This window comes from Python bivittatus, unplaced genomic scaffold, assembly GCF_059951505.1.
Source record: "Python bivittatus isolate LINGU-HERP-01145 unplaced genomic scaffold, Pbiv_v1 ctg000080_np1212, whole genome shotgun sequence".
NCBI classification, from domain to species: Eukaryota; Metazoa; Chordata; class Lepidosauria; order Squamata; family Pythonidae; genus Python; species Python bivittatus.
Window position 1 is genome coordinate 11729763 of NW_028277035.1, and position 25922 is coordinate 11755684.

The window sequence follows — 25922 nt, forward strand, 5'->3', positions numbered from 1 at the left end:
TTTTTTGCATGGTGGTACCTCTTCACTTCTGGGATGAAATGGTGAAAAAACCAGTCTTCAAAGATGAGAAGAATGACCAAGCTTTCTTGTTAGCCTTCCACACAACAGGAAGTGAGCTCTTTGGGATGTCCTTGAGAGCTTGTGGGTTCTCAGAGTTGTAGACTAGCAGCAGTTTTAGGCTCAGGTCACCAGAAGCATTGCCACCTAGCAGCACAGTTAGCCTAGCCTTTGCAGCTTTGAAGCCTGGTATGGTCTTCTCCTCCATACTGATGTATGTTCTATCTGGCATTCCAAAAAAGCTCCATTTCATCCACATTGAATATTTGCTGGGGCAAATAACCATCTTCCTTGATGATCTCCTTGAGGGTTTCCAGGAACTCCTTGGCTGCAGCCTCATCTGCACTTGCTACCTTGCCACTGACTTTCATATTATGAAGGTTCGCACAAGCCTTAAAGCAGAGGAACCACCTGTGGCTTACAATGAATGCCTCTTCAGCAGTACCTTCACCAGCCTTTTGTTGTAAGTCATGGAATAAGCTCTTAGCCTTCTCCTGAATCAGCATTAGGCTAAGTGGCACACTGATCTTCAAACCACATGCTGAGCATGCCTCCATCTCTTCCATCACTTTTCCTCTCCTTTTGTTTATTATCATAGATTGCATGGGCACTGAACTTTTGACATGTTCCATGATCTTGTCTTTGGTTTTCATGATTGTTCAGATTGTGGAATAATTCATGCCGTAGGAACATGCCACGCTCGCTGTCTCCCCCCCCCATTTTCTTCAATATCTCCATCTTTTTAAGCATTGTAATGGATTGCCGCTTCTTTGCGCTACTCCCTCCCCATGAGGACTCTTGTGCTTAATTGCAGACATTTGTAGTCTGCAATTTGCAGTTGCCACACACCAAACACAACTGACAATGCAAGAAGTTAGGACCGGAAGTCAGAACTGGAAATCGGGAGACAGCAGGAAAGGGTTAGTTTGCAGCACGCCTTCTCCTGACTTCTGGCTCTGACTTCCAGATCCATCTTGTTCATATCGGCAAAAGGTCACCACTCAAAAGTTTGTAACTAGGGTACTCTCTGTAGTATAGGTATTTAGAAGATGCTCCAGTTGAGTCAAGTTTGTTGCCAGTTCGTACTATAATCAGGCAAATGCCAGTGCCCCAGTGGGTTCCTCCCCCACTACTGCCACTGCATTTAATAGAGCTATAGTGTGGACTGGGAGAATAGATGACTCACATGATAGACTACCCAACATCACCTTGTTAAGGACATGGCAAGTGGCGGGGAGTAGGAGTTATTCTGAAGGCAGCTTTGCAAAGCAGTGTTTCTGAGCCATTTATCTATTTTACTGCTCCCAGTGGCAGTTCCAGCAAGTGACTGAAGGTGTGTCAGAAGCGGGGGGAGCCTCCAAAATCTGGGACCTGAATTTGTAGTTTTCCTCCAACTGGAAGGCAGGGCTGTTTGCTCATCTGCCATTGTATAATATGCAACATTGTCCTATTTACTGAATATTGGTCAGTAGTTCTCAATATTGTATTTTACTGGTCCTTAAAAATTCTTCTACAGGTATCATATAAACCTTTTAGTAAAATGGGATGTGAATAGTATGTTTAAAAATCTATGTTACAAAATTAATCAGTTCTTTTTGGTAGAAATTAAGAGTTCTTTCCCTGTGGTTCCTTTCATTTTATCATTCATGCCATAGCTGTATTCCCTTAATTGTTTACCTTTGGCACATCTATTGAGGTTTCCTTCTTACTCTGTTTTGAATGGTTTCTGTCATTTCTAATTTGTTGACTCATTCTTCTGCTTTTTTCTGTTATAAGGCTTCATTGCCCTGACTTGACTCTGCTGATTCATCTTCATCAGTTGGAATAATCCTCATATTTTGTATTGTTTTGTAATGCTCCATGCATTTTTAACCTCCCTTACTCCCCAAAAAAGAAATCCAGAATCTAAGAAAGAGATAATTATTTATATATAATTTAATTCTGGCATTCAGATTGGTGAAGAATTCTGAATTTTTAAAAACTAGGAATATGGTATAAAGAAATGGCATGCAGAAGTAGCAGCATGAAGCTGAAAGAAGGAAATATGCATTTAATAAATACTGGTTGTTGCCATGAAAATGCAAAATAATTGAACAATATTTAGCCAATATGTTCAACTCAAATTATATTTTGGTTAACTCTTAAAATATACAGATACAACTTGATAATATGTTCCTTAAGCAGTTAATTACATCTTTTGATAATCAAAATGAAGAGTTGCACCAACTTTTAAAATTTGCTCTGAAGGTAAAATGTTTTCCTGCAATAATTGAATTACAGTAATTAAATTATTGAAATTCTTCTGATAACTTGATAAAACTGTTGATATGCATCAGTACCACTTGATGTAAATAGTAAATGTTTGTAATGTGGCTGTATCTGTGCAATTTACGCACTTTCCAAATCAATGACTAGGATAGGTAGTATATAATTCTGCTTGTTCAGTCAACAGCTCCACTTCCTACTTTTCACAGTTTATAACCATACATATTCTGGAGTACATTCTGGAGTACATAGATGCAGGTATTCAAGTTTTTAAATATATGTAGCCATTTGTTATTGTCATTGAGAGAACTATAAGCATGTATTACTTCAGAAAATTTAAAAATGGAAAATTCACACCCTAGAAGGTTGTCAAAACTGAATTTATGTAGACGTAGTCCTCGCTTAATGACCCTGACAACTCCACTGCTAAGCGAAGCCATCACTAAGTGGGAAATCACATGAGCATGACTCTGCTCAAGTGTTTTCCCCCTTCACATCATTGCATTGCTTTTGATGTGTAGAAGAGCAAATAGCTTACTCTCTTGAAATCTCCAATTTCTCTGCTTTGTGGGGGGAGAGGGGAGAAAAAAAGCAAGTGATTTCTGTAGACAATCTCTCTTTTGTCTAATCCTCCCCTCCCCACCCGCAGAGCAGAGAGATTGGAGAGGGATTTCAAGAGAGTAAGCTGTTTGGTCTTGTACACTTCAAAAGTAATGCAGTTGCACCAGCAGCAGGAAAGGGTCAGACAAAGGAGAGATTGCCTACAGAAATCACTTGCTTTTTTCCTCCCCCCTCCCTCCACAGAGCAGAGAGATTGGAGAGAAACAGATTTCAAGAGAGTACTGTTAGCTGTTTTCGTAGTGTGCTGTGGCTCCCAGCACCTGGCTGCTGCTTGGATTTTCTCTGAGATTTTCTTCTGAGGGACTGAGGGACACTGCGAAGGTTGTAAATGGCTGTAAAGTTATTTTTTTCAGCACCGTCATAACTCTGAACAGTTGTTGAATGAATGGTTGGTAAGCAAGGACTACCTGTAAACACCTGAAGTCAAGAAATCCTGGGATACATTCACAAACGTTTAGTGCACTCCACATGATTGTTCTACCTGTCTGTTCCCACAAGCAGAACAGATAAGTAAGCAAAGAACTTCACTAGGATTGAAAATAATCGTAGCATTGCTTTCAAAGTAATATTACTCTTTTGATAAGGTATGGATACCTGGAATCTGAGGAAATCTTCCTTAGTGTTTTGTAGAGATACAGCCATTATTTAACCTCAGACTGTCATACCAAATTTTAATCAAAGTATGATCAAATGTGTTCCTCAGATTTTGTTGAAAGGAAAATAAAAAGCTATTATAGTTTTCTTTTGGATTTTGTGAATTTGCAGTTTATATATACATATCATATGTTTGAAGCCTGTTTCTGTTAAAAGTATTGTTTTTATTATGGAGCTATTAACTATAGTCTGGATGGGAAATTTCCAGGGCTGCTGTGAGGAGAATGCATTGGGCTGAGGCTTCATCCGTGCTGTGAAGTGAGAGATATTGATGGACTTGGTATTTGTGGGAGAAGATGTCTTTGTTGAATGGAAAGAATGAATTAAGACTTTAGAGAATATAAATGCATTGGTATGGAACCAATCTTAATCACTTTATTACTTATTCTCTTTAGTAAGAAACATTTAAATAAATTTGAGCAATCCTTTTGAAATTCTGACCTCTGGAAATTTAGTGGAATCAATGGTGTTCTTTGAATATAAACTAGAATTCTGTAGTTAATATATATTATGCAAAATAAGGTGAAATAGCTTAGCTGTATTTTTTATAACAGGGTTGGCCATTCACTCAATGTAGTTCGGCTAAGACTGGAGGAAGAGTAGTAGTTCTGGTTCTAGTTGCCTAATTTCCCATAATGTTCCAAAGGGTACTGTAGCCAAGCAGGGAACCCCTATTATGAATCTGCCCAGATACTCAGACCTACAGGGTTGCCCCACCATTGCCAGAGGTTTGGCTTTCTGATACTTGAGAAAATGCTTTGCCTTGTGTGGCTCCCATTCTGTAAAAAGCATTCCCTAAAGAGAGGTGCTTAGTCCCCTGTCTCACAGTACTTAAGAAGTTGGTAAAATGCTTATTTTCTGCTAAATGTTTAATTGCTATTTGTTTTAGTGTTTGATTTCTATCTGGATTTTAATATACTAGTAATACTGCATTTATATTTTGTTCTTTTACTGTAGTAAGCTGCCTTGATTGTCAAATGAATAAAAAGGTGGGGTGTGGCTCAAATATTAAATAAATAAAGGGAAATCTGAAAAATCTGCTATTCCGCCAGCAAGATGCTTCTGCTGGATATCAGTTTTCTCAGTAAACAGAACAAGGCTTTTCATGGAATGGCAAGACTGGGTCTAACATTGTATACATCTGTATACACACTGGGATGTGTATATGTGCACACAGAATATATACTTAGCTGTAATAGAATACCAGGCTTTGTACTAATAGTGTTAAATCTCAACTTACAGTCATCAGTGTTTGTTTGGCAGTGGTGAATGAAGGTGGAACAGGCTATTTTCTCTTCTTCCCTGCAGCCACCAGCATCACCTCTCCTATTGTTACAGTTATTGCTTTTTTCCTAAACATCATAGATGGCAATACACAAGGAAAGGAGGCTAAGGTAAAGTGCCACCCTTCCCACTTTCATCACTAGGAAGCCTCTTTTGCATTTTTATTATCTCCACCCACAGAAGGAAGTGTTTTGTTCATTGAGGAGCAAGCTTGATCCAGTGCATTGTCTAGAACCTAAGTCATTGTTCAAGTTTCCTGGGATGTAGCAAAATGCTAGTTCAGAGTGTCAGATTTTATTTTCATCTCACAACTTGAGTCTCTTAGTCTAGTGGATGCTGTAGGCAAAGCAACAACTGTATGGTTTGTCAGTTCAGACATCCCATCAAACCATGGCTCACATCTCAAATCATGCATGATCATCTAGAATTTGTAACAATTACATACCAAGGCTTGTCAACTCAGATAGTTGGCTCAACCGTACCAGGATTTGAAATAATTCTAAATCAAATCAAAACTTTTGTAAGGATATTTTCAGAAGAATATAAATTATGGGGAAAGTCTTTTTTTGTTAAATAAAAAGATATCTTTATCATATGTCTTTGTTAGGCATATTTATTACTGATCTGTGGACATACAGTACTGTGCAAAAGTTTTAGGCAGGTGTGAAAAAATGCTGTAAAGTAAGAATGCTTTCAAAAATATATATTGTAATTGTTTATGTCTATCAATTTACAAAATGCAAAGTGAGCGAAGAGAAGTCTAAAATCAATATTTGGTGTGATTACCCTTTGGCTTCAAATCAGCATCAATTCTTACACTTGCACACTTTGTACACTTGCACAAAGTCAGGGATCTTGTAGGATTAGAGTCAGTGTATGGTTAACCAATTATACCAAGCAGGTGCTAATGATCATCAATTTCATATGTAGGTTGAAACACAGTCATTAACTGAAACAGAAACAGCTGTGTAGGAGGCTTAAAACTGGGTGAGGAACAGCCAAACTCTGCTCCTAAGGTGAGGTTGTGGAAGACAGTTTCATGTCACAGGTCATACACCATGGCAAGACTGAACACAGCAACAAGAAACAAGGTAGTTATCCTGCATCAGCAAGGTCTCTCCCAGGCAAAAATTTCACAGCAGACTGGGGTTTCAAGATGTGCTGTTCAAGCTCTTTTGAAGAAGCACAAAGAAACAGGCAACATTGAGGACCGTAGACGAAGTGGTCGGCCAAGGAAACTCAATGCAGCAGATGAAAGACACATCCTGCTTACTTCCCTTCAACATCAGAAGATGTCCAGCAGTGCCATCAGCACAGAACTGGCGGAAACCAGTGGGACCCAGGTACATCCATCTACTGTCCGGAGAAGTCTGGCCAGAAGTGGTCTTTATGGAAGAATTGCAGCCAAAAAGCCATACATCCAACGAGGAAACAAGGCTAAGCGACTCAACTATATGTACTGTATATGGACAGAGTCACTTTGTGTGAGGTGAGCGGCTATATAAATGAAAATAAAATATATCTAAAGATTGCAATTTTAAATTAATAAGAAATAAAAGTATATTGAAGTATTCATAGTATTCTGTTATGTTTTAAATTATTGAAATTTAATCATTTCTTTGGTTCTCATCCTACAGCTGCTTTAGTATTTCCCTGTTTTGGCCCATTGTGTTTACCTTGTTTTACCTTGTTTTTTTACCTTGTTTTATAAGGACAGTTTTAATGCTTGTTAATTCAGAAGTTTGTTTCACCATTTGTATTACACTATGCTTGATAGGTCTATGACCTATAAAGACATTCATTTATTTAGTAACTTGTACCTCCTTTAATGAATAATCAAATGATTCCTATACCTGTTAATCAGTCTCACATATTGACTTGAAAGCATTTTGGACCATTCCTCTTTGCAGAACTGCTTCAATTCACTTATATATTTTAGTTGACTTGTATGAACTGCTCAGTTCAGCTCATGCCACAGCAACCAGTTGAGCTAAGGTTAGGGGTTTTCACTCAATCATCCCAAAATGTGAAATTTCTTCTGCTTCAGCCATCAGTATTATTAGATTTTTATCCAACCTTTTTTATTTAAAACTCAAGGCAGCAATCATACCTAATACGCCTACCTCCTATTTTCCCCACAACAACCTTGTGAGTTGGTTGGGCCAAGAGTGAGTGACTGGCCCAAAGTCACCTAGCCAGCTTTCATGCCTAAGGGAGACCTAGAACTAACAGTTTCCTGGTTTCTAGGCCAGCACTTTCACCACTACACCAAACTGGCTCTCTATGGTTTTTTCTTTGCTTTGTTTTCCTTCTCAGATCTGTGTGGTTTATTTTATGTTACTAAACTTAAAGGTAGTCTTTGGGTTACAACCATTTGTTCAGCGACCATTCAAAGTTACAACAGCACTGAACAAATGGTAGTTATAAGCGCTCTCAAAGTTCCTGGTGTTGCAGCACCCCTGCAGTCACATGATCAAAATCTGAGTGCTTGGCAACTGGCCCTCATTTACGACCGGTCATAGCATTCCATGGTTATGTTCTCCCTAGCCCTGCAGTAACTGCCTCTGCATCAACTCCCCCCATCTCTGCCCTTTCAGACGCCCTGAATTCCGCTGCCTACTCTGCCGCCCCCTGCCACCCTTCTTCCTGCTGCTGGCCCAGGATCCAGGTGCTAGGCAAGGGTGCAGTCCTGGGACATGTGTGGCAGGGTGGTAAAGGCTCATCTGCTGAGCTGGCAGAGGAGGCAGGGGGTGGCGTGGGTGGAGGAGCCCCGTCTACCACTGCTGGCACGAGGAATGATATTCCAGGGACTGTGAAGAGTGCAGTGGGACAGGCCAGAGAGGTGATGGCAGCTCCCTGGCTGAAGGTAGTGGCTGTGCAGGAGGCACTGTTCGGGTGGCAACGGAACTGGAGGAAGCAGAGGGACAAGGACTTCTCGGAGGTGCTGCATGTACTCTGCAGCTCACGCTGGAAGCTGCTGGCTCTTTGCGAGGCCTTGCAGGAGGAAGACTGGGCCAAGCAATTAGAGGGCCTATGGGTATACTCTGTCAATGCTGGGCTTACCTCCACATCTTGCTAGAGCGCAGAGGCCAATTCTCTAGGAGTGCTTCCAAAACAAGCTTCAGAGTGCATGCTAAGCCTCCGGGAAGCCCTCATCCCTCCATTTGCTCCGTTGGAAGCACTTCTTTCTAACACAAACTGCACAACGTGCACTGCATGTCTGGGAAGTCCTTGTCCCTCCGCTTACTCCATTGGAAGCACTGCTTTCCAACACAAGCTGCTGCACACATGGTGCACCTCCAGGAAATTCTTGTCCCTTTGCTTCCTCCAGTTCCTCCACTGCCATGAACAGCGCCTCCCATACAGCTACCACCTTCCCCTAAGGAGCTGTTGCTGCCTCTCCGGCCTGTTCTGCTGCGCTCTCCGTGGTCTGCCGCTCCTCACACCAGCGGTGGAAGACAGGGCTCTTCCACCTGTACTGCTACCCTGCCTCCTCTGCCAACTCTGTCCCACAGTTCCTGGCCAGGCTTGGCAACCTCCCTTCAGCAAACAAGGTTTTGCCGGCCTGGTATGCTTGCCACACACATCCTGGGGCTGCACCCTCACCCAGCGCCTGGGTCCCAGGCCAGCAGCAGGAGGAAGAAGACGGCGAAGGTCAGCTGAGGGTGGCGGGTAGGTGGTGGAGTACAGGGTGGCTGAAAGGGCAAATATGGGGGGGAGAGATAGGCGGGTGGGAAACTCTCTCAATCTAAATTGAAGAAAATAAATGATTATTAATATTACAAAATGTCATAAAATCTACACCAAAGGAAAACATGTCATTTTTAAATTAATAAATTGCCTTTTCAAAAGCTACATAGTTCTTGAATCTAATCCTTAAAAACAGGAATAATAGTACTTTTCCAATTTCTGAAACTAATTCTCCAAAGTCTGATACAACCATAACTCCTCAATAATACAGGTAGTTCTTGCTTACCAACCACTCATTCAGCAACTGTTCAAAGTTGCGACAGCGCTGAAGGAGTGGTACTTACGACCAGTCCTCGAAGTTCCAGCCGTTGCACCACCCCTACAATTACTTGATTGCAGTTCGGGCACTTGGCAACTGGCTTGCTTTTACAGTGGCTGCAGTGCCCTGCGGTCATGTGATCGCCATTTTTGCCCTTCCCTCCCCACTTCCCCATTAACTTTGCTTGTGGGAAGCCAGCAGGGAAGGTCACAGATCTCTCTAGTAAGACCACCTGGCCTCCCTGCGCTCGCACAGCACCGCACCATCCATTCCCCTGGCCTCCCTGCGCTTGTGCATCGCCAAGTGCAGGGAGTAGATTCAAAATAAAAGTCTTTTGATAAAGCAATTTTAATGCTAAATCTACTGAAACGAATTTAATATTTTTCAAGTCCTGCAACCGTTAATGTTCATTATTGGGTGTTGAAATTCTTTAAACTATGAGCATAAATGTCTTAGTATCAAGATATGTCGTTAAAAATATGTCGTTTTTGATACAAAAATGAGGTAGTTTTAATTTCATCGACTCCATCAAGTATGAAAGCACTTTGTTTCTTAGACACCGCCAAAGTATCTCGTCCATACTGAGCTGTCAGAACATACTTGAATTGATTATATTGCCACTGTTGTGAATTAAGGGGGCATTTGAAATTGAGAAAAACCCTTATAAATCAAGTTAAAATATGTATTCCAGTTTCCAGTCACAACTTCCAATAGAACAGTTTGCCCCCCTATTTTTAAAGAAGAGTTCTTCCACAAAGTTAAACATTCATGGGCCTCCACATAAAAATCCAATCTACAATTTAGGTCAGGTTTGTATGATAGGCCTTACTCTTTTTGCTAGTATCATTGTATAAATACAGCAGTAAAATGTTCCCACCCCAAAATGGTACTTAAAAGGCAACAGAAGTACACCTCCATGACAGTAGAATGTTTAATGCATTTTTAAATTTTCACAGATACAGTATACATAGGACTCATTTAGAATGTGGTTATCTTTGAAGTGGGGCTTGGGGGAATGCAAAAAAAGTGGTTTGAATTTACATAATGTGCTGTGCTCAAACAAATCAAACCATATTATGTTTTAATATAATGGCACAGTTTACTTTCTGGTGGTACAATTTTTTTGTTTTGTTTTGTTTTACAATCAATGTTGAAATTGAGAACAGGCGACTTCTGGAAGATACCTGGTATTTTCAATTTTTCCTCTTGGCAGAGGGGGAGTTTTGTTTGTATTTTTAATGTATATTAAGCCTATACTAAACTTATTACTATAATGTTAAGGAGTTTTTCAACCCAAAGTGCTGGAAAATCATGCCATCATTTTTTTGATTGTGGTTGGAGTGTTTGTCTACCCTGCTATAAACTATGGTTAAACAAATCTAGTCATTAAGTTTTACTTCCAAGTAAGCTATATGACAGTATCAGTAGAAGAGATTATATGTAGCTAGGGGTTGAACTGCAGAGTCCTTGGTGTTCTTTGAGCTTGGTTGTTTTCTTGCAGACATTTCATTACCCAACTAGTAACATCTTCAGTGCTAGAAGGGAGTGGGGTTTGTCTATAAACAGTAGCTTGCCCTGTCAGTGTTGCTGGGGGTGCTGTTTTCTCCTTGGTAGTTCCTTGATTAGGCTGTTTACTGCTGATTGTTAGTCTGGTGTTCATCCCTGTTTATCTGGGTGTTGATTGCTGTCAGATGGTGTTCTGGTCTTTTTGTTTTCTTTTTAGATTTTTATTGTCTCTTTTGAATGGTGTGTAAATGTGTTTATCTCTATGGATTTAGGTTAGTTTTCACTAGCAGTCAGAAAATACGATGAAAACTCCTTAATCTCACAACACGTGGACAGACTCAAATGTAGGTTCAACTGGGAACCTGTCAGCATCTTAGACCAAACTAAATCCAAAAACACAAGGGAATTCCTGAAAGCTTGGCATTCAGACAAGTCAGCCATCAACACGCACATAGAGATAAAACAACATCTACAAACTATTCAAGAGACAATAAAAAGGAAACAAAAAGATCAGAACACCTCCTTGCCAGCAACCAACACCCAGATAAACCGAGATTAATATCAGGATTAACACCAGACAAAGAATCAAGTAGTAAAAAAAAGCCTAATCAAGGAACTACAAAGGAGAAAACAACATCCCCCCCCCAACACTGACAGGACAAGCTACTATATATAAACAGAGAGCAAACCCCACTCCCATCTAGCACTGAAGATATTATCTAGTTGGGTAACGAAACGTCTGCAAGAAAACAACCAAGATCAAAGAACACCAAGGACTCCACATATATGACAGTGCTTCATAAATTCAGTTCTCAGTTTTAGATACAAGCCTTGTATAAACATCAAAGCATAGAAAGGAAAAGGAATTAACTTATAGGTCTCATAGTAACTGAGTTCACACATTATGTGGAGTGAAAACGAAACAGATATAATAAGTCCACTGTGTAAACATAGCCAGTGAACTAACATTGTCTGATGCAGAAATCATAACAGAACTGCAAGGACGCCTGCAACATCATAAAGATTTAATCAGTTTTATTCTAATATGCTATGAAATGCCATAGGCCAGACTCATACGGCTGTTAAGTGTTGCATAATAAAACAGAAACATCAGAAAAAGTAAAATAGGTCCCAGTCCACAATAATCTAAAAGTTACGATGTGCAGTTTTTTGTATTGTGCAGATTTTGTATTATGGTGAGGTCAGGAATCTGCGAATACATTAGTCTACGTCCTAATGTGTGATCGTTTAGCATCATGTGTGATTCTAAGTATAATGACTTAATTTTATGAACGAACCAGGTCGCTATAGCTTGTTCAGTAAACCATGTTTAGTAATAATAACTTATCAGAAATTAGTGAGCCAGCTTTGATTAGTTCTTAATTATTGCTAGTAACCAAGTAGTTGTTACTTTGGAGGCATTATCCCAATAAGACAATTAAGCCCAGCAATATAGCAAAAACAATTAAAATGCATATCTGTAACTATGAGTTGTAGCTAGCAGACACAGAATTCTGAAATGTGAACTTGAATATCCTTTATAGTGTTTTCCATTCTTTTGGCACCCTCTCCTGGATATCTTCTATACTGCATTGCTTTGTAAAACAAGTGTTTAGTGCAGTTCCTCAGTATAAAGTAGTGTTGAAGGATTTTTCTTTTGGATGTAAGACTGAAACCTAGGAAAGAAACAAAACAAAACAAAAAGAATCCTCTTTCCATTACTGCTCTCAAATTTAAGTTCATGATTGTTGCTTTTCAGAAATTCCTTCCCAACTTTTAAAACATGACCAATAGGACTCATAACAAAATAATGAATAAAATGCTTAATGAATAAAAATCAATAAACACTAGCAGTAGCACTACCAATAATGTATCCCTAAAAGCAATGTCCTGAAAAGTATGTTATAATGAGGTTGGTTTTTCTGCTTACCCAGAAACAAGTAACATTAGAGTCATATGTACACATGAGCCAGGATAATGCTAATGGTTAAGGTGTTAGACTGGTGAGACCTAGGCTCAGCTCCCCGGTTACTGGATGTCTTTGGGTGTGTCATTTTTTTCTGCCCAGCCTACCTCACAGTGATAAAATTAGGGTAGATCCCAATGTACATAATCTTTTTTTTTTCTTATGTAATTATAAATCTTAGTACAGGTGGTCGTCGGTTAACAACCATTCGTTCAGCGACCGTTCAAACTTACGATGGTGCTGAACAAGTGGTACTTATGACTAGACCTTGAAGTTTCTGCTGTTACAGCGTCCCGCGGTCACGGGATTTTGATTTGCAAGCTTCCCTGCCAGCTTCCCACAAGCAAAGTCAATGGAGAAGCCAGTTGGAATTCACGTGACCTGCACTTAACAATCTCTGTGGTCCTTGCTTAGCAATGGTGACCAGGGACTACCAGAACTGCCATTGCTAAGTGGTGCAGTCATGTGATGTTGTGCTTTACAACTGTATCGCTTAGTGATGGAAATTCCAGTCCCAATTACCATTGTTAAGTGAGGACTACCTGTACATTGTGTTGTTTCCATACATTGATGTTTGTATATGTTTAAAATTTATTAACATTCTATTATTTAAGTAGCTTAGAACATTGAGAATAGAAAAGAAAAAAATATTCTATTAATGTTAATTACAATTTAGGATGGCAATATTACAAGCATTAAATTATTTAGCTTTTTCATCTAAAGTTGAGTATAACATTGAAAAAAATCCACTGCATCTCACATCAAAATAATTGTCATATACAGTGCATTCGGAAAGTATTCAGACCCCCTTCACTTTTTTCAATTTTGTTATGTTGCAGCTTGATAGTACAATGATTCAAATTCATTTTTTCCCATTAATTTATACTCAGTACCCCATAATGACAAAGTGAAAACAGAATTTTAGAAATGTCTGTAAATTTATTAAAAAGGAAAAACTGAAATATCACATGTACTTAAGTATTCAGACCTTTGCAACAACACTTGAAATTGAGCTCAGGTGCCTCTTGATCGTTGCTGAGCTGTTTCTACACCTTGATTGGACTCCACCTGTGGTAAAGTAAATTGATTGGACATGATTTGGAAAGGCACACACCTCTCTATAGAAGGCCTCATAGCTGACAACGCATACTGTATCAGAGCAAAAGCCACGAGGTCAAAGGAACTGCCTTCAGAGCTCAGAGACAGGATTATTGCAAGGCACAGATCTGGGGAAGGCTACAAAAAAATTTCTGCTGCACTGAAGGTTCCCAAGAGCACACTGGCCTCCATAATTCTCAAATGGAAGATGTTTGGCACAACCAGGGCTCTTCCAAGAGCTGGTCGCCCGTCCAAGCTGAGCAATCGGGGGAGAAGAGCCTTAGTAAGAGAGGTGACCAAGAACCCAATGGTCACTCTGACTGAGCTCCAGAGATCCTTTGTCCAGAGATGGGACAAAGTTCCAGAAGGACAACCATCACTGCAGCCCTCCACCAATCTGGGCTTTCTGGCAGAGTGGCTGGACAGAAGCCTCTCCTCAGTGCAAAACACAGGAAAGCCCGCTTGGAGTTTGCAAAAAAGCACCTGAAGGACTCTCAGACTGTGAGGAACAAGATTCTCTGGTCTGCTGAAACCAAGATTGAAGTGTTTGGCCTCACTTCTAAATATTATGTCTGGAGGAAACCAGGCACTGCTCATCACCTGCCCAATACCATCCCAACAGTGAAGCATGGTGATGGCAGCATCGTGCTGTGGGGGTGTTTTTCAGCAGCAGGGACTGGGAGACTGGTCAGGGTTGAGGGAAAGCTGAATGGAGCAAAGAACAGAGATATCCTCAATGACAACCTGTTCCACAGCGCTCAGGACCTCAGACTGGGCCGAAGGTTCACCTTCCAACATGACAGCGATCCTAAGCACACAGCCAAGACAACACAGGAATGGCTTAGGGGCAACTCTGTGAATGTCCTAGAGTGGCCCAGCCAGAGCCCTGACTTGAACCCTGTTGAACATCTCTGGAGAGACCTGAAAATGGCTGTCCACTGACAGTCCCCATCCAACCTGATTGAGCTTGAGAGGATTTGCAAAGAAGAATGGCAGAAAATCCCGCAATCCAGGTGTGCCAAGCTTGTCACGTCATACCAAAAAAGAATTGAGGCTGTAATTGCTGCCAAAGGTGCTTCAACAAAGTACTGAGTAAAGGGTCTGAATACTTAAGTACATGTGATATTTCACTTTTTCCTTTTTAATAAATTTACAGACATTTCTAAAATTCTGTTTTCACTTTGTCATTATGGGGTACTGAGTGTAGATTAAGGAGGAAAAAAATGAATTTGAATGATTGTAGTATCAGGCTGCAACATAACAAAATTGAAAAAAGTGAAGGGGGTCTGAATACTTTCCAAGTGCACTGTAGTAGAGGTTTCAATCTTAACCTGATTACTTGTTAAAGTCTCCCTTGTATTGTTACCTTGTGTGAGTGTATGTATATTAAAAATACCTATTAATAAAATGAAAAAAATAGAGCAAATTTAACAAAAATTAATCACCATGGAAGGAAAATAAAAAATAACAACAACTATTGGGTTTCTGGCTCCCCACTTTTTATACATCTGCTGATTTGCAATATTTGCAGACATTCTAGGCCCCCTATAAGCCAGACTGTAAGTGATTGTATTTGCTGTGCTGTGTGATGTATTGTATATATGGGAACCATTCTTGCTTAAATTTAGTTAAACTGCTATTGTCTATATATACTGTTAAATTTTGCCATGGCTTCATATTCTCCAGGTTTAAGCTTCCAATCAAATATTGTTGAAATTGTGTCTTTCTTCCAATGTTGAACAAAATTTGTTTTTGCTGCTGTGAGCATGAATCTCATTAAATTATAATGTTTCTTATTTTTTCTGAAATTATACCCAGTAGGAAAAGTTGTGGCTTCATATCAAATTTAAATTGCAAGATTTTCTGCATTGTTCTATATATGTCTTTCAGATACTTTTGGGTGGTTTTTTTTTTACATGTCCACCACATGTAATAAAATGTTCCCATCTACATAATCTTGACTTTACAGAGGAAAGATAGAATATAATAATATTAATAAATAATGGAGTTACAATTGTTGTGTGTTCTGGGCACAAAATTCATAATAGAAAGTAATTTTCTTCCTAATACATATTAATTAGGTTACTACTGTTGATATTCAGCTAAGCAGTCCTTCTTTCATTCAGTCCTCTGGATTGATGCAGAGCTCTCCATCATTCTGGGAAATTGGTTCCATTATTACTGAGAAGTATCCAGAGGTAAATACATTGCTGTAAGTGGGATCTGACCAATCCCTACTAAACTACTATTGTTACTTCATCTGACAGATATTGAATTTCCGTTGGTGCAGTCCAAAACTGTGTATGTTTTTTTTTTGAGTGATACCATGTTTCTTCAGTTTGAAATTAACTGTTGCTTCAGAATCTTTTTCCTAAGAATTATTACCAAACTAGTAATAACTCGCAAGATCTTCTGATTTTGGTGGAATGAAAATCAAATAAACCTTCCATTTATAACTGGTTAATTGAATTCTGTTTCATAGGTGCATAACTGTGTGTTTCGCTGTATTCAGATTTATTCTGTTACCTTCAGCTCATTCTTGGCTTTACCACAATTTTGAATTTTATTTCTTCTGGGATATTAGTTATCACATCTAATTTTGTAACGTGCAAATTTGCTAAGCATCCCTTTCCCCTCATCCAGATCATAAGTCTAAATATTAAAGTGATCTAGAACCAAATCTTGTAATATTACATTCAGTACTTTCCTCTAATCCTTGAATATGAATTTCAAGACAACTGTGCATCCAGTATGTCACAGTATCTAGTTTAAGTTTAGTTGAAATCAAGGTACATTATGTCTGTAGCATTTTCTTTGTGCAACCTAAAAATGAGACAAGGCTGATAAGACTTTTTCTTGACAAATCGGTGTTGACTTCTGGTTATCTTAACATTTTTTCAGAATGCTTAAGTCAATAGCTTTATGATGTTGTTTAGAATCTCCCTTCTATTGTTGTCAGTCTGATTGGTTTGCAAGGGGCAGGGGGTGTTAATTTTGAAGATAGGCCCAATATTGAAAGTTTGCCTTGTACTGGTACACATTCTCCAGGATTTCTCAAAGATAATAAAGGTATGGCCAGACTTTAAGCAAGTTCCTTTGGTATCCTTGATGCAATTCAATGTGTCCCTGATGTTTAAGCTCATTCAGTTTGAGATGACACTGTCACGTTCCCCCAACTTTCTTTTCACTACTTCTGCTTTATCATCTAAATCTTCTGTACTGGTTAGCATCAGAGGTAGCTGATCATCTTCTGCTTTCTTTTACTCTTTGGAGAAAGGTTTCAGCAAGATATATCATATTTCCTGGTATCTTCCAACAGATTTGGGAGTAATTAAATTACTCCATCACTGTTACTTAATGCTTCTTTTAAAGCAGTGTTTTTCAAACACTGTTCCATGTAGCCTTAGAGTTATTTGATGGTAACTTGACTTGAGATAGTCCTCGAGTCACTATAGCAATTGGGACCAGAATTTCCATCGCTAAGCGATGTGGTCGTAAACCTCAACATCACATGACCATATTACTTGGCGATGGCAATCCCTGTTGCCATCGTTAACTGAATTCCACCTGTTGTTAGCTGAGGAGCCACACTGATCCAAGCCGTTCCCAGCTTGGTCCTGACAGCTGCGAGCCTCAGTTCTTCCAAAATAAGGGACTGCCTCCCCTTCAACTCCCCCGAACTGCCTATCCCCCCCATCTCTGCTCTTTTGGCCACCCTGCACCCTGCCTTGGGGAGCCGCAAGCAGTGCCAGAACCAGGCAGCTATGGGGCTTCTTGGCACGCCACAGTTCTGGGACTTCTTGGCACTTTGCACCTCTGGGGCTACAAAAAGCCCCTGAGCCATGGCGCAAAGTCACAGCCACAGCTGGAAGTGCCAGCCCAACCTAGCAGAGTGGCATGTAGCTGCAGCTGCCCCTGGAAGCCCCAGCCTGGCCCAGCACCATGGCACCAACCCATGGCCACCCCAGGAAGCTCCAACCTGGCCCAACAGTGTGGTGCAAAGCCCCAGCCACCTTGGGAAGCCCCAGCTGCCCTCGCCACCCTGCACTCCAAGGCCCCTGCTGCCCTGCACTCCGCCACCCCAGCTGACCTTTGCCATGTTCTTGTTCCTGCTGCTGATGAGGCAAGCCCAGCCTGAGGCAGCTGCTGGCCACATGAAGCCTTCTTCCCCAAGTCTTGTGAGGAAACTGCTGTGCACAACCTTGGGAAGAAAGTCTCATGAGGCCTGCAGCTGCCTTGTGAAGGGCCAGGCCAGGTGTGCTTGGTCAGCAGCAGGATCAAGAAGACAGTGAAGGTCAGCTAAGGTGGCAGGGGCTGTGGACTGTAGGAGGCCAAAAGGGCACAGATGGGGGGGGGGTGATAGGCGGGTGGGGGAAGTTGAAGTGGCTCTGTAGTTGTAAGCATGAGCAGGCTGCCAAGCGCCTGAATTTTAATCACATGACTGTGGGAGTACTGCAGTGGCTGTAATCTTGGGGACTGGGCGTAAGTACCATTTCTTCAGCACTGCCATAACTTCGAATCGTAGCTTGAGAACTACCTATATTCTATGAGAGATTAAAAAAAAAACATTCACTGGAGTGCAGCCAATTTTTTATCAGTAGAGCTTTGCCTCTTGATCAGGGTTCCAGGAAATTCTTTTTTTAACTAACTCCTGTTTTAAAGACCAGCAATTTCATTCCAAAAAGCATCATCCATCTCTTCCCTTTGGTTTGGTGAGTGATAATATTGCTTTAGTTCATTTGTCCCACTATGTTAACCTAGGTGCCCTCTACAGTATCACCAAGTATCATTGCTTTGATTCCTGAGCAGGTGTCAATTCTTTTAACATGCAGCATTACTCCTCATTCTTCTTTTTTGTTGTTATGGATCCTTTTGAATAAACTGTATTCTTTTACTGTTGTATTCAAATCACAGAAATTGTGTCATCCCATCTCATTTCATTTCAATTTAAAGCTGTTTTAGTCTGCAAATAAGAGTGTTTTGCATTTGAAAGAAGTGAACTGTTTTACTCTCTTGCCATATTGCTAAAATGACAGATTAGTATATTATACGGTACACAAATATTTTTTTGCAGTACTCTGAAAATGTACTCACTGTGATGCTAGAAATTATCTAGGTGGGGATGGGAGATTGATGGAGTGCAACCTCAGAAGTTTACTTCTGATAAATCGGTGTCTTGATCATGTTTCCCAAGACCTTGGCAGCCATTATATGAGAATGCCCATAACATGCCTTTGCATTAATGCTTTATGTCCAGTTAACATTAAGATTTTTTTTTTTTAATGATGGTATGGTTAAGCTTGTTTTCCTTTCCTTGTTTGTTCTCATGGTCTTTTCCTCTTTTCTATCATTTATTTTTATTCTAAACCTGTGGGCAGAGACTAGGAAGTCTTTTTGGCTAAAAATAGAGGTTAAAAAACGTCATTTAAAAAAGAGAGACCAGAATGTTTGTTTGTTTGTGTGTGTGTGTGTGTGGGTGAGAGAGAGAGAGAGAGAGAGAGAGAGAGAATGATAAAAGCTGATTGTAGCTGAATAGTTGTCAGTATTTACAGTATTAACTGTATGCTTTTATAAAGCATTTTGTTGGCGGGCACATTGTTTATTTTGGGCAATTTAAAGAATATGATGATGTCCTTTTAAGTTTGTATGCAGATATATTTAACATTGTTACATTTGCTGCCGGGGTGGGCTGCTGGGCTCTGGGTTTAATTGATGGTGGGGAGAGAGATCACTTATGTGTCCTTTGACCTGGGAGGGGGATGCGAGAGGTGGGAGTGGACCAGAGGAGCTGAGAGGGAAGGCAGGACCATCCAGACAATAAGGGGCAGAGAGAGTTATAGTGGGAATCTGAGGGTGGGCCGCACTTGAGGACATCGGGCCCCCTATTTGAAAGCAGTCCTGTTGTCTGGCCCTTGGCTTCTACCTGCAGTGCCTGGTAATCAGATCCTCGGTGGCCCCAGGCTCTAGCAATTGCTTTTGAATGCCAGGTTGGTATGTAACAAAGCTGCCCTCATCCATGACTTTATCTTGGAGGAGGGTGCCAACCTGGCATGTCTTACCATGACCTGGAGGGGGGGTTCCCCTCTCAGAAATGTGCCCACCTGGGTTTGGGTTCTGCACCAGCCAGGAACCATGGGGAGGGATGGCTGTTATCATCCATGAGTCATTACAGGCTTTCAAGGGCTCCGCTCTGCAGATAACTAGATGTGAGGCACTCTGGTTGAAGTTGGGCTGAGCAGTTAGGATTGTTGCTGGTGTACCACCCTCCCTGCTGCCCAGTGGCTTTCGTACCTGAGCTGCTGGATTCTGTTGATGGGTTGGCATAGAGCTCCCTAAGACTGTTAGTGTTGGGGATTTGGGTGATGTTGAGTTTGGGGTGGCTCAGAAGTTCATTCTCCATGGCAACCATGGACCTGTCCTGAGGCATTGACAGCCTGACACATACTGGAGGCCTCACACTAGATCTGTTTTTTGTCTGAGGGTAGTTGAGACGTGATTGGCAGTGGAGGACATTAACATCAGTCTGTTGCTGTGGACAGATCACTCCCTGCTTGCCTTTTGGCTCACTGGTGTCACCCTTCCTTACACGGAGACATGCCCACCCCAGGCAATTATGGATCCAGTGGGGTTCCAGAGAGAGCTTGGGGTTTTCCCTGAGATCCAGTGGGCAGTTCAGCTGAGGCCCTAGTCACTGCCTGGAATGGGTGGGTGGCTGAGACCTTGGATCGTATTGCTCCTATGTGGTCTGTGCCTGTGCACCAATCCTGGGGTGCACTTTGGTTTACCGAGTACCTCTGGGGGATGAAGTGCCAGAAGAGACACCTAGAGCACTGTTTAGGAAGACTCAAAGCGAGTCTTACTGGACACAGTAAGAGCCTATATTAGGGGTTACCTAGTGGCAATAAGGGTAATGAAACGTCAGTGCTTCTCTGTCCTTATTGCATCCTCTGATAGTCGTCCAATGCCCCTGTTTAGGGTAACCTGGTCCTATTGGGTAGGGAGGGCCCCCTGGAACATCTGCTGGGCTATTGTGAGGGTTATTCAGGCTATCCAATAGATAAAATCACTCAGGTTCACTTCAACTTGAACTCTGAATGGGCAGAACAGGCTGAGATACCTGGGACATGGTCTGGGGGTATGGGATGAGTTTGAACTGGTGACTTCCAAGGAAGTGGATAGGATTTTCTGCGCTGTCAGCTTGGCCACCACTTTAGTGGATCTGAGTCCCTCCTGGATCATAAAAGCAGCCAAAGAGGTGATCCATGGTTGGGTCCATGCCGTGGTGTCTGCCTCTCTGGTGGTACTTTCTGCCTTGAAAGAGGCGGTAATGTGTCCCTTCAAGAGGCCATACTTGGACCCAGTGGTTTCTGACAACTACTGACCAGTTGCCAACCTTCCCTTTTTTCCCAGGTCTTTGACAAGGGCAATTGAAGCCTCCTTTTCTTTATTCCTATCTGCATTTGTTTTCTCTGCCATCTTTGTTCCTTTGTTTTGTATGCTTTTTGTGCTTTTTGTATTGTTCCTTGTTTTGAAATGTTTTTAACAATTTGTAAACTGCCCAAAGTCAGTGGGAGTTGGGCAGCATATAAAATTAATTAATTGATTAATTTGCTTTCCAGAGTGACTGGTAGAGAATGCAATGGGATCGATAGCATGTCTGTGGAGAGTGGCCCTGGGACAAGACTGAGAAATTTGCCAGTAATGGGGGATGGACTAGAAGCTACACAAATGTCTACAACACAGGCACAGGCCCAACCCCAACAAGGCAATGCTGTAGCCACTAACCCACCTCCACCAGAGACCTCAAATCCTAATAAACCCAAGCGCATGACCAACCAACTACAGTACCTACTCAAAGTGGTGCTCAGGACATTATGGAAACATCAGTTTTCATGGCCTTTCCAGCAGCCTGTGGATGCTGTCAAGCTAAACCTCCCTGTAAGTATAGCCTCAAATGGGGAAAGGAAATGTAAATGTAAGTGAATTTTTTTAATCATTTGTGGAGTAGTAAACAAAGAATGAGTTTGTTTTGGAAGATACAACAACTACAACGAAATAAATATGCTGCTTTATGAGGATGAAAAAGGAGTATATGTGTTATATTTTCCTCAGAATTCTTGAGAAATTAGAAACAGTAATCAAAAACAACATGCTGCTGGCTAAGTTTTTAAAAATATGAATATGGGGTAAGAGCAGCATAGTAAAATAAGGATAGTAATATGGGTAGTCTATGTTAATTGCCATGGTAGGGATAGAAAGTAAGTGAAAAACTGTAATACTCATTATATTCAGTGGATTGGATTTCACGGAGTTGAGAATTGGAAAAAGAATGCTTTTAGACATAACCATTCATATTCAATTCCCCAGTTCTTCTGCCTTGTCCATAGAATCATAATTTGTAGAATGATGTAGAATCATAATTTCTTGAGTAGGAGGTGTATCATTCTACACTCTGAATATATACTATTAAATAAATATAATAAGCTTAGTATTGACTTACAGAAAGATTTATAATCATATGTATAGCAAGTCATAGCTGGTAGTAGCCATATTTGATGTGTATTCTCTGACTAGAAATTGGTTGCTATTATGACTTGATGGGACATGACTTTTCTTTTTCCTGTCCTGCTAGAGCTGTGTTCTCACTGAAGATTAGGCAAGGGAAGAAAAAGGAACTTCCACAGGGATTAATTTGATTTAGTCATTGTTGTCTGATTTTAGACAAATGAATAGTTTTTGAATGGGAATACAGGTGGTCCTTGTTTAGTGACCACAATTGGGACCGGCAACTTGGTTGTTAAGTGAAGCAGTCGCTAAGTAAAAAAATCACATGAACATGACTGTGCTTACAATTTTACATAGGACAACACATGCTAACTGACTGCAATGGCGAGCATGTGATTGAGAGAGAGATGCTGCAAAGGTCATAAAAGCGGGCACTGGTCGCAAAGTTACTTTTTAATCATCATAGTAACTACAAACAATTGCTGTCTGAGGCAGTTGCTAAGCGAGGGCTACCTGTGTTCCTGTATATGGGAAAGGAACATTTTATGTGCTTATCTGGTTCTGGAAAATATACCTTCTCTACTTTTTCTTGCTTCTTCCTTGTCTTTCATAAATTAATGAATTAAAATTTGTATGTCATTTCTTCTCATGATTCTAGGTGATGGTTCGCAAAACAGTTGTGCTCTATTAACTTTTGGAGAAAATCATAATTAAAGACATTTGTAAGAGAAATATAGAATCAAAAAGGGAAGTGCAGAATAGTTTAGTATCTGTTATGTGCCTTAGCTCATTTGTAGAACTAAACAGGTAGTCCTAGACTTAGGATGGCAATTGGGACTGGAATTTCCATTGTTAAGAGATGCGGTCATAAAGCTTGACTGCATCTCACTTAGTGACGGCAATCCCTGCAGTCCTGGTTGCCACTGTTAACTGAATCCCACGGCCATTAGGTAAGGCAACTTCCTTTTGGCTTCTCACAACCAAAGTCAGTGGGGAAGCTGGCAGGAAGGTGCAAGTCTCAGGTGGCTTGCAAGCAGGCCAGTAGGCAGGTGAGTGGCTGCTACAGGTGGGGGAGGGCGTGAGGGTGGCACAGCAAAGGTCAGGGATGCACGAGGGAGGCCCGGTGAGGCTCAGGGAGGGTGCTTGAAGGTGTAAGGGAGGTGCAGCAAGGCTCAGGGAGGGTGCACAGGGGTGTGCAAGAGTGTGGGGGGGTGCACAAGTGGCAGGGAGACACAGCCAGGCTCAGGGAGGGCGCATGAGTGGCCATTGCAGTGCACGCGCAGAGGGGCTGGGGGAGGGTGCATGCATAAGGGAGACTTACCCCAGCAATCTGCATCCTTCCCTGCCAGCTTCCCCATTGACTTTCTGGGGAAGCCAGCAGGGGAGGTCGTAAATGGCGATCACAGGGCACTGCAACTGGTCGTGAATGTGAGCTAGTTGCCAAGTGCCCAGATTGTGATCGCGTGACCACAGGGATACTGGGAGGGCCAGAACTCCGAGGACTGGTTATAACCACCATTTGTTCAGCGCCATCGTAACTTCAAACAATTGCTGAATAAATGGTCGTAAGTTGAGGACTACCTGTAGCATGAGGTGAGCTGATTTGGTTTAGCCTGAATATATTAAAAGCCTCTTGGTCCTCATTTGGTATATGAGTGTGTAATTGCCTGGGATAAATTTTATGGTACAGATATAATTTATTTCTTTGTTTTGTTTGAAAAAGCATTATAATCTGAAACTTGTCTATAACTTTGTGATGCATGTTTGCTTTTGACAGAAAGAATCTTTTCAGACTCCTTGATTATGGTAAAGTAGCATTAAGCCAACTCAAAAGAGGAGCTGTTTTTATTAAATTTGAAACTAGTATAATATAATATACTAGTAATATAATATAATATAATAACTAACATATTCAACTGTTGGTCTAGGAGAATTGCTGTTGAAAAGAAATTGTGGCCTTTCCCAGTCCAGTCAGTACAATTACTTTAAAATTCTGGTTTGATGGATTTTTAGGTCCAGATTCCGTATTTAGACGAAGTAGGACTATCTGATGAACAAGATACTTGCTTCTCAGCCATAAAGTAATTCACATCAACAAGTCATCATAGATGAAAAACATTGTTTTAAGTTTTATTTTTTGAAAATATCTATATAGTAACTTGAAGGAGTTTTTAGTTGCCATATTTAATCTATTTTCCTATAGGATTATTATAAAATTATTAAAACTCCTATGGACATGGGAACAATAAAGAAACGCTTGGAGAATAACTACTACTGGAATGCTCAAGAATGTATCCAGGACTTCAATACAATGTTTACAAATTGTTACATCTATAATAAGGTTAGTTTTCTCATAAATTTGGACTTTTAAATTATGTATCACCTAATTATTTCCAACTTCAGATCTCAGTTTTCAATGTGTATGTATGTATTTATTAAATGTCTATCCCACCGTCTGCTCAGGAGCTGAAGATGGTGTAGGTAGCCCCCATTTCCCTCTCCCCCCCCACCCCATTTTCTCCTATAGTAATCATGTGAAGGATATTTGGCTGATAGAGAGTCACTGCCCCATAGTCACATAGTGAGCTTTGTGGTTAAGAGTGGACTTAAATCTGGGTATACCTAGTTACTCTTTTCCTTCTTTCCTTCCTTGGTAAAACAGTGTATTTATTTCAGGTGTGGACATTTTTTTTCTCTCTCTCAAAAGGCCACAGTATCTCAGGGATAATCTGTTGGACTGAAGCAAGAAAAGTTATGTTTTCTTTCTAACACCCTTGACTGTCCCTCCTCTGTTGAGAGCAGGCTGCAGGAAAGAAACAAGATTGTTCTTTCCTGGTGTTTGAAACAGTCTCTTCCAGAGGAGGTCTGAAGTAGGTGATAGGTGCATGAATGTAACAGAAGGTTCACATGTAAACCCAGGGTGGCAAGTTATGAATTCCCTAATTTACATAAATACATTTATTTTAAAACTGGAACTTTATTTAGACAAAACCTAAGAATTCCTCACTTGTCAGTACTACTTTGTTTAAGAGTTTCACTGGCTACTATTTCCGGTACTTGACGTGTAGTTTATTACTACAAGTATTCTTTTTAAAACAATAGTTTCCTTAATACATATCTTAAATAAACCTTTCAGGAGTGTAACATTAATATGCGACAGTGATGAAAAATAGAAAATAATGGTTCGAAATTCTGATTTCACAGTATTTTGCTGAAAAAACCAATTAGGAATGCATACTTTACAGGCTGATAATAGAATGAAAATGGTTTGAAATTTGTTGTCATGATTCCTGAATCATCATTTTGTTCATCCAGAAGACTATAGTTTGCTCCTTCTTGCAATAAAATAAGAATACAAAGAAAGAGGAACATATAACTAAGAAACAGTGAATTTATTCCGAGTTGCCAGTTTTAAAAAAGAGTGTCAGATCAAGTTTTTTCATAAGCTGTTCATGAATCTATCAACCACAGTTTTTCCTATTTAGAGATAGTAATTTTATAAGGAGAAAAGGTACTTTGGTATCTGCAACTTCTAAATTTCTATCCAGAAGACTGTTACATTTAACAACAACAAAAAAGCCTTAGTAAGTAAATTGCTTGTGCAAGGTATCAGTCTCTCTCTTTCTTTCTTTCTTTCTTTCTTTCTTTCTTTCTTTCTTTCTTTCTTTCTTTCTTTCTCTTTCTTTCTTTCTTTCTCTCTCTCTCTCTCTCTCTCTCTCTCTCTCTCTCTCTTGCTCGCTCTCGCTCTCGCTCTCTCACATAGACCTCTTTTACTAATGTAACCATGAAATAGAGTAAATGGGTAGAGCTATATGTTGGATGGTCCTCCTCTGTGGTTGATAGCTAAAATGATTATGCACTTTTATCTGTTAATGACAAAAGAGGAACTAAAGTAGAATACAAAAGTGAAGAGAGTGAAATAATTTGCAGCTTAGGCTAGAATGCATAAAAGGGCAA

At 40.5% G+C, this 25922-nt stretch overlaps 1 protein-coding gene across 8 annotated transcripts in view; it reads left to right on the forward strand.

Annotated features, from left to right (window-relative positions):
- BRD4 (bromodomain containing 4) overlaps positions 1–25922 on the forward strand; it is a 95489-nt gene that overhangs the window by 21743 nt on the left and 47824 nt on the right. For 4 of the 8 annotated variants that reach the window (XM_088133513.1, XM_088133516.1, XM_088133514.1 and 1 more), the window contains exons 3-5: positions 5812–6370; positions 21080–21398; positions 24169–24306. In XM_088133513.1, the coding sequence (XP_087989639.1) occupies positions 5940–6370; positions 21080–21398; positions 24169–24306 (888 nt within the window). In that variant the 5' untranslated portion in view covers positions 5812–5939. The remainder of the gene's footprint in view (positions 1–5811; positions 6371–21079; positions 21399–24168; positions 24307–25922) is intronic. The other 4 variants (XM_088133520.1, XM_088133517.1, XM_088133519.1 and 1 more) reach the window with 1 other exon arrangement.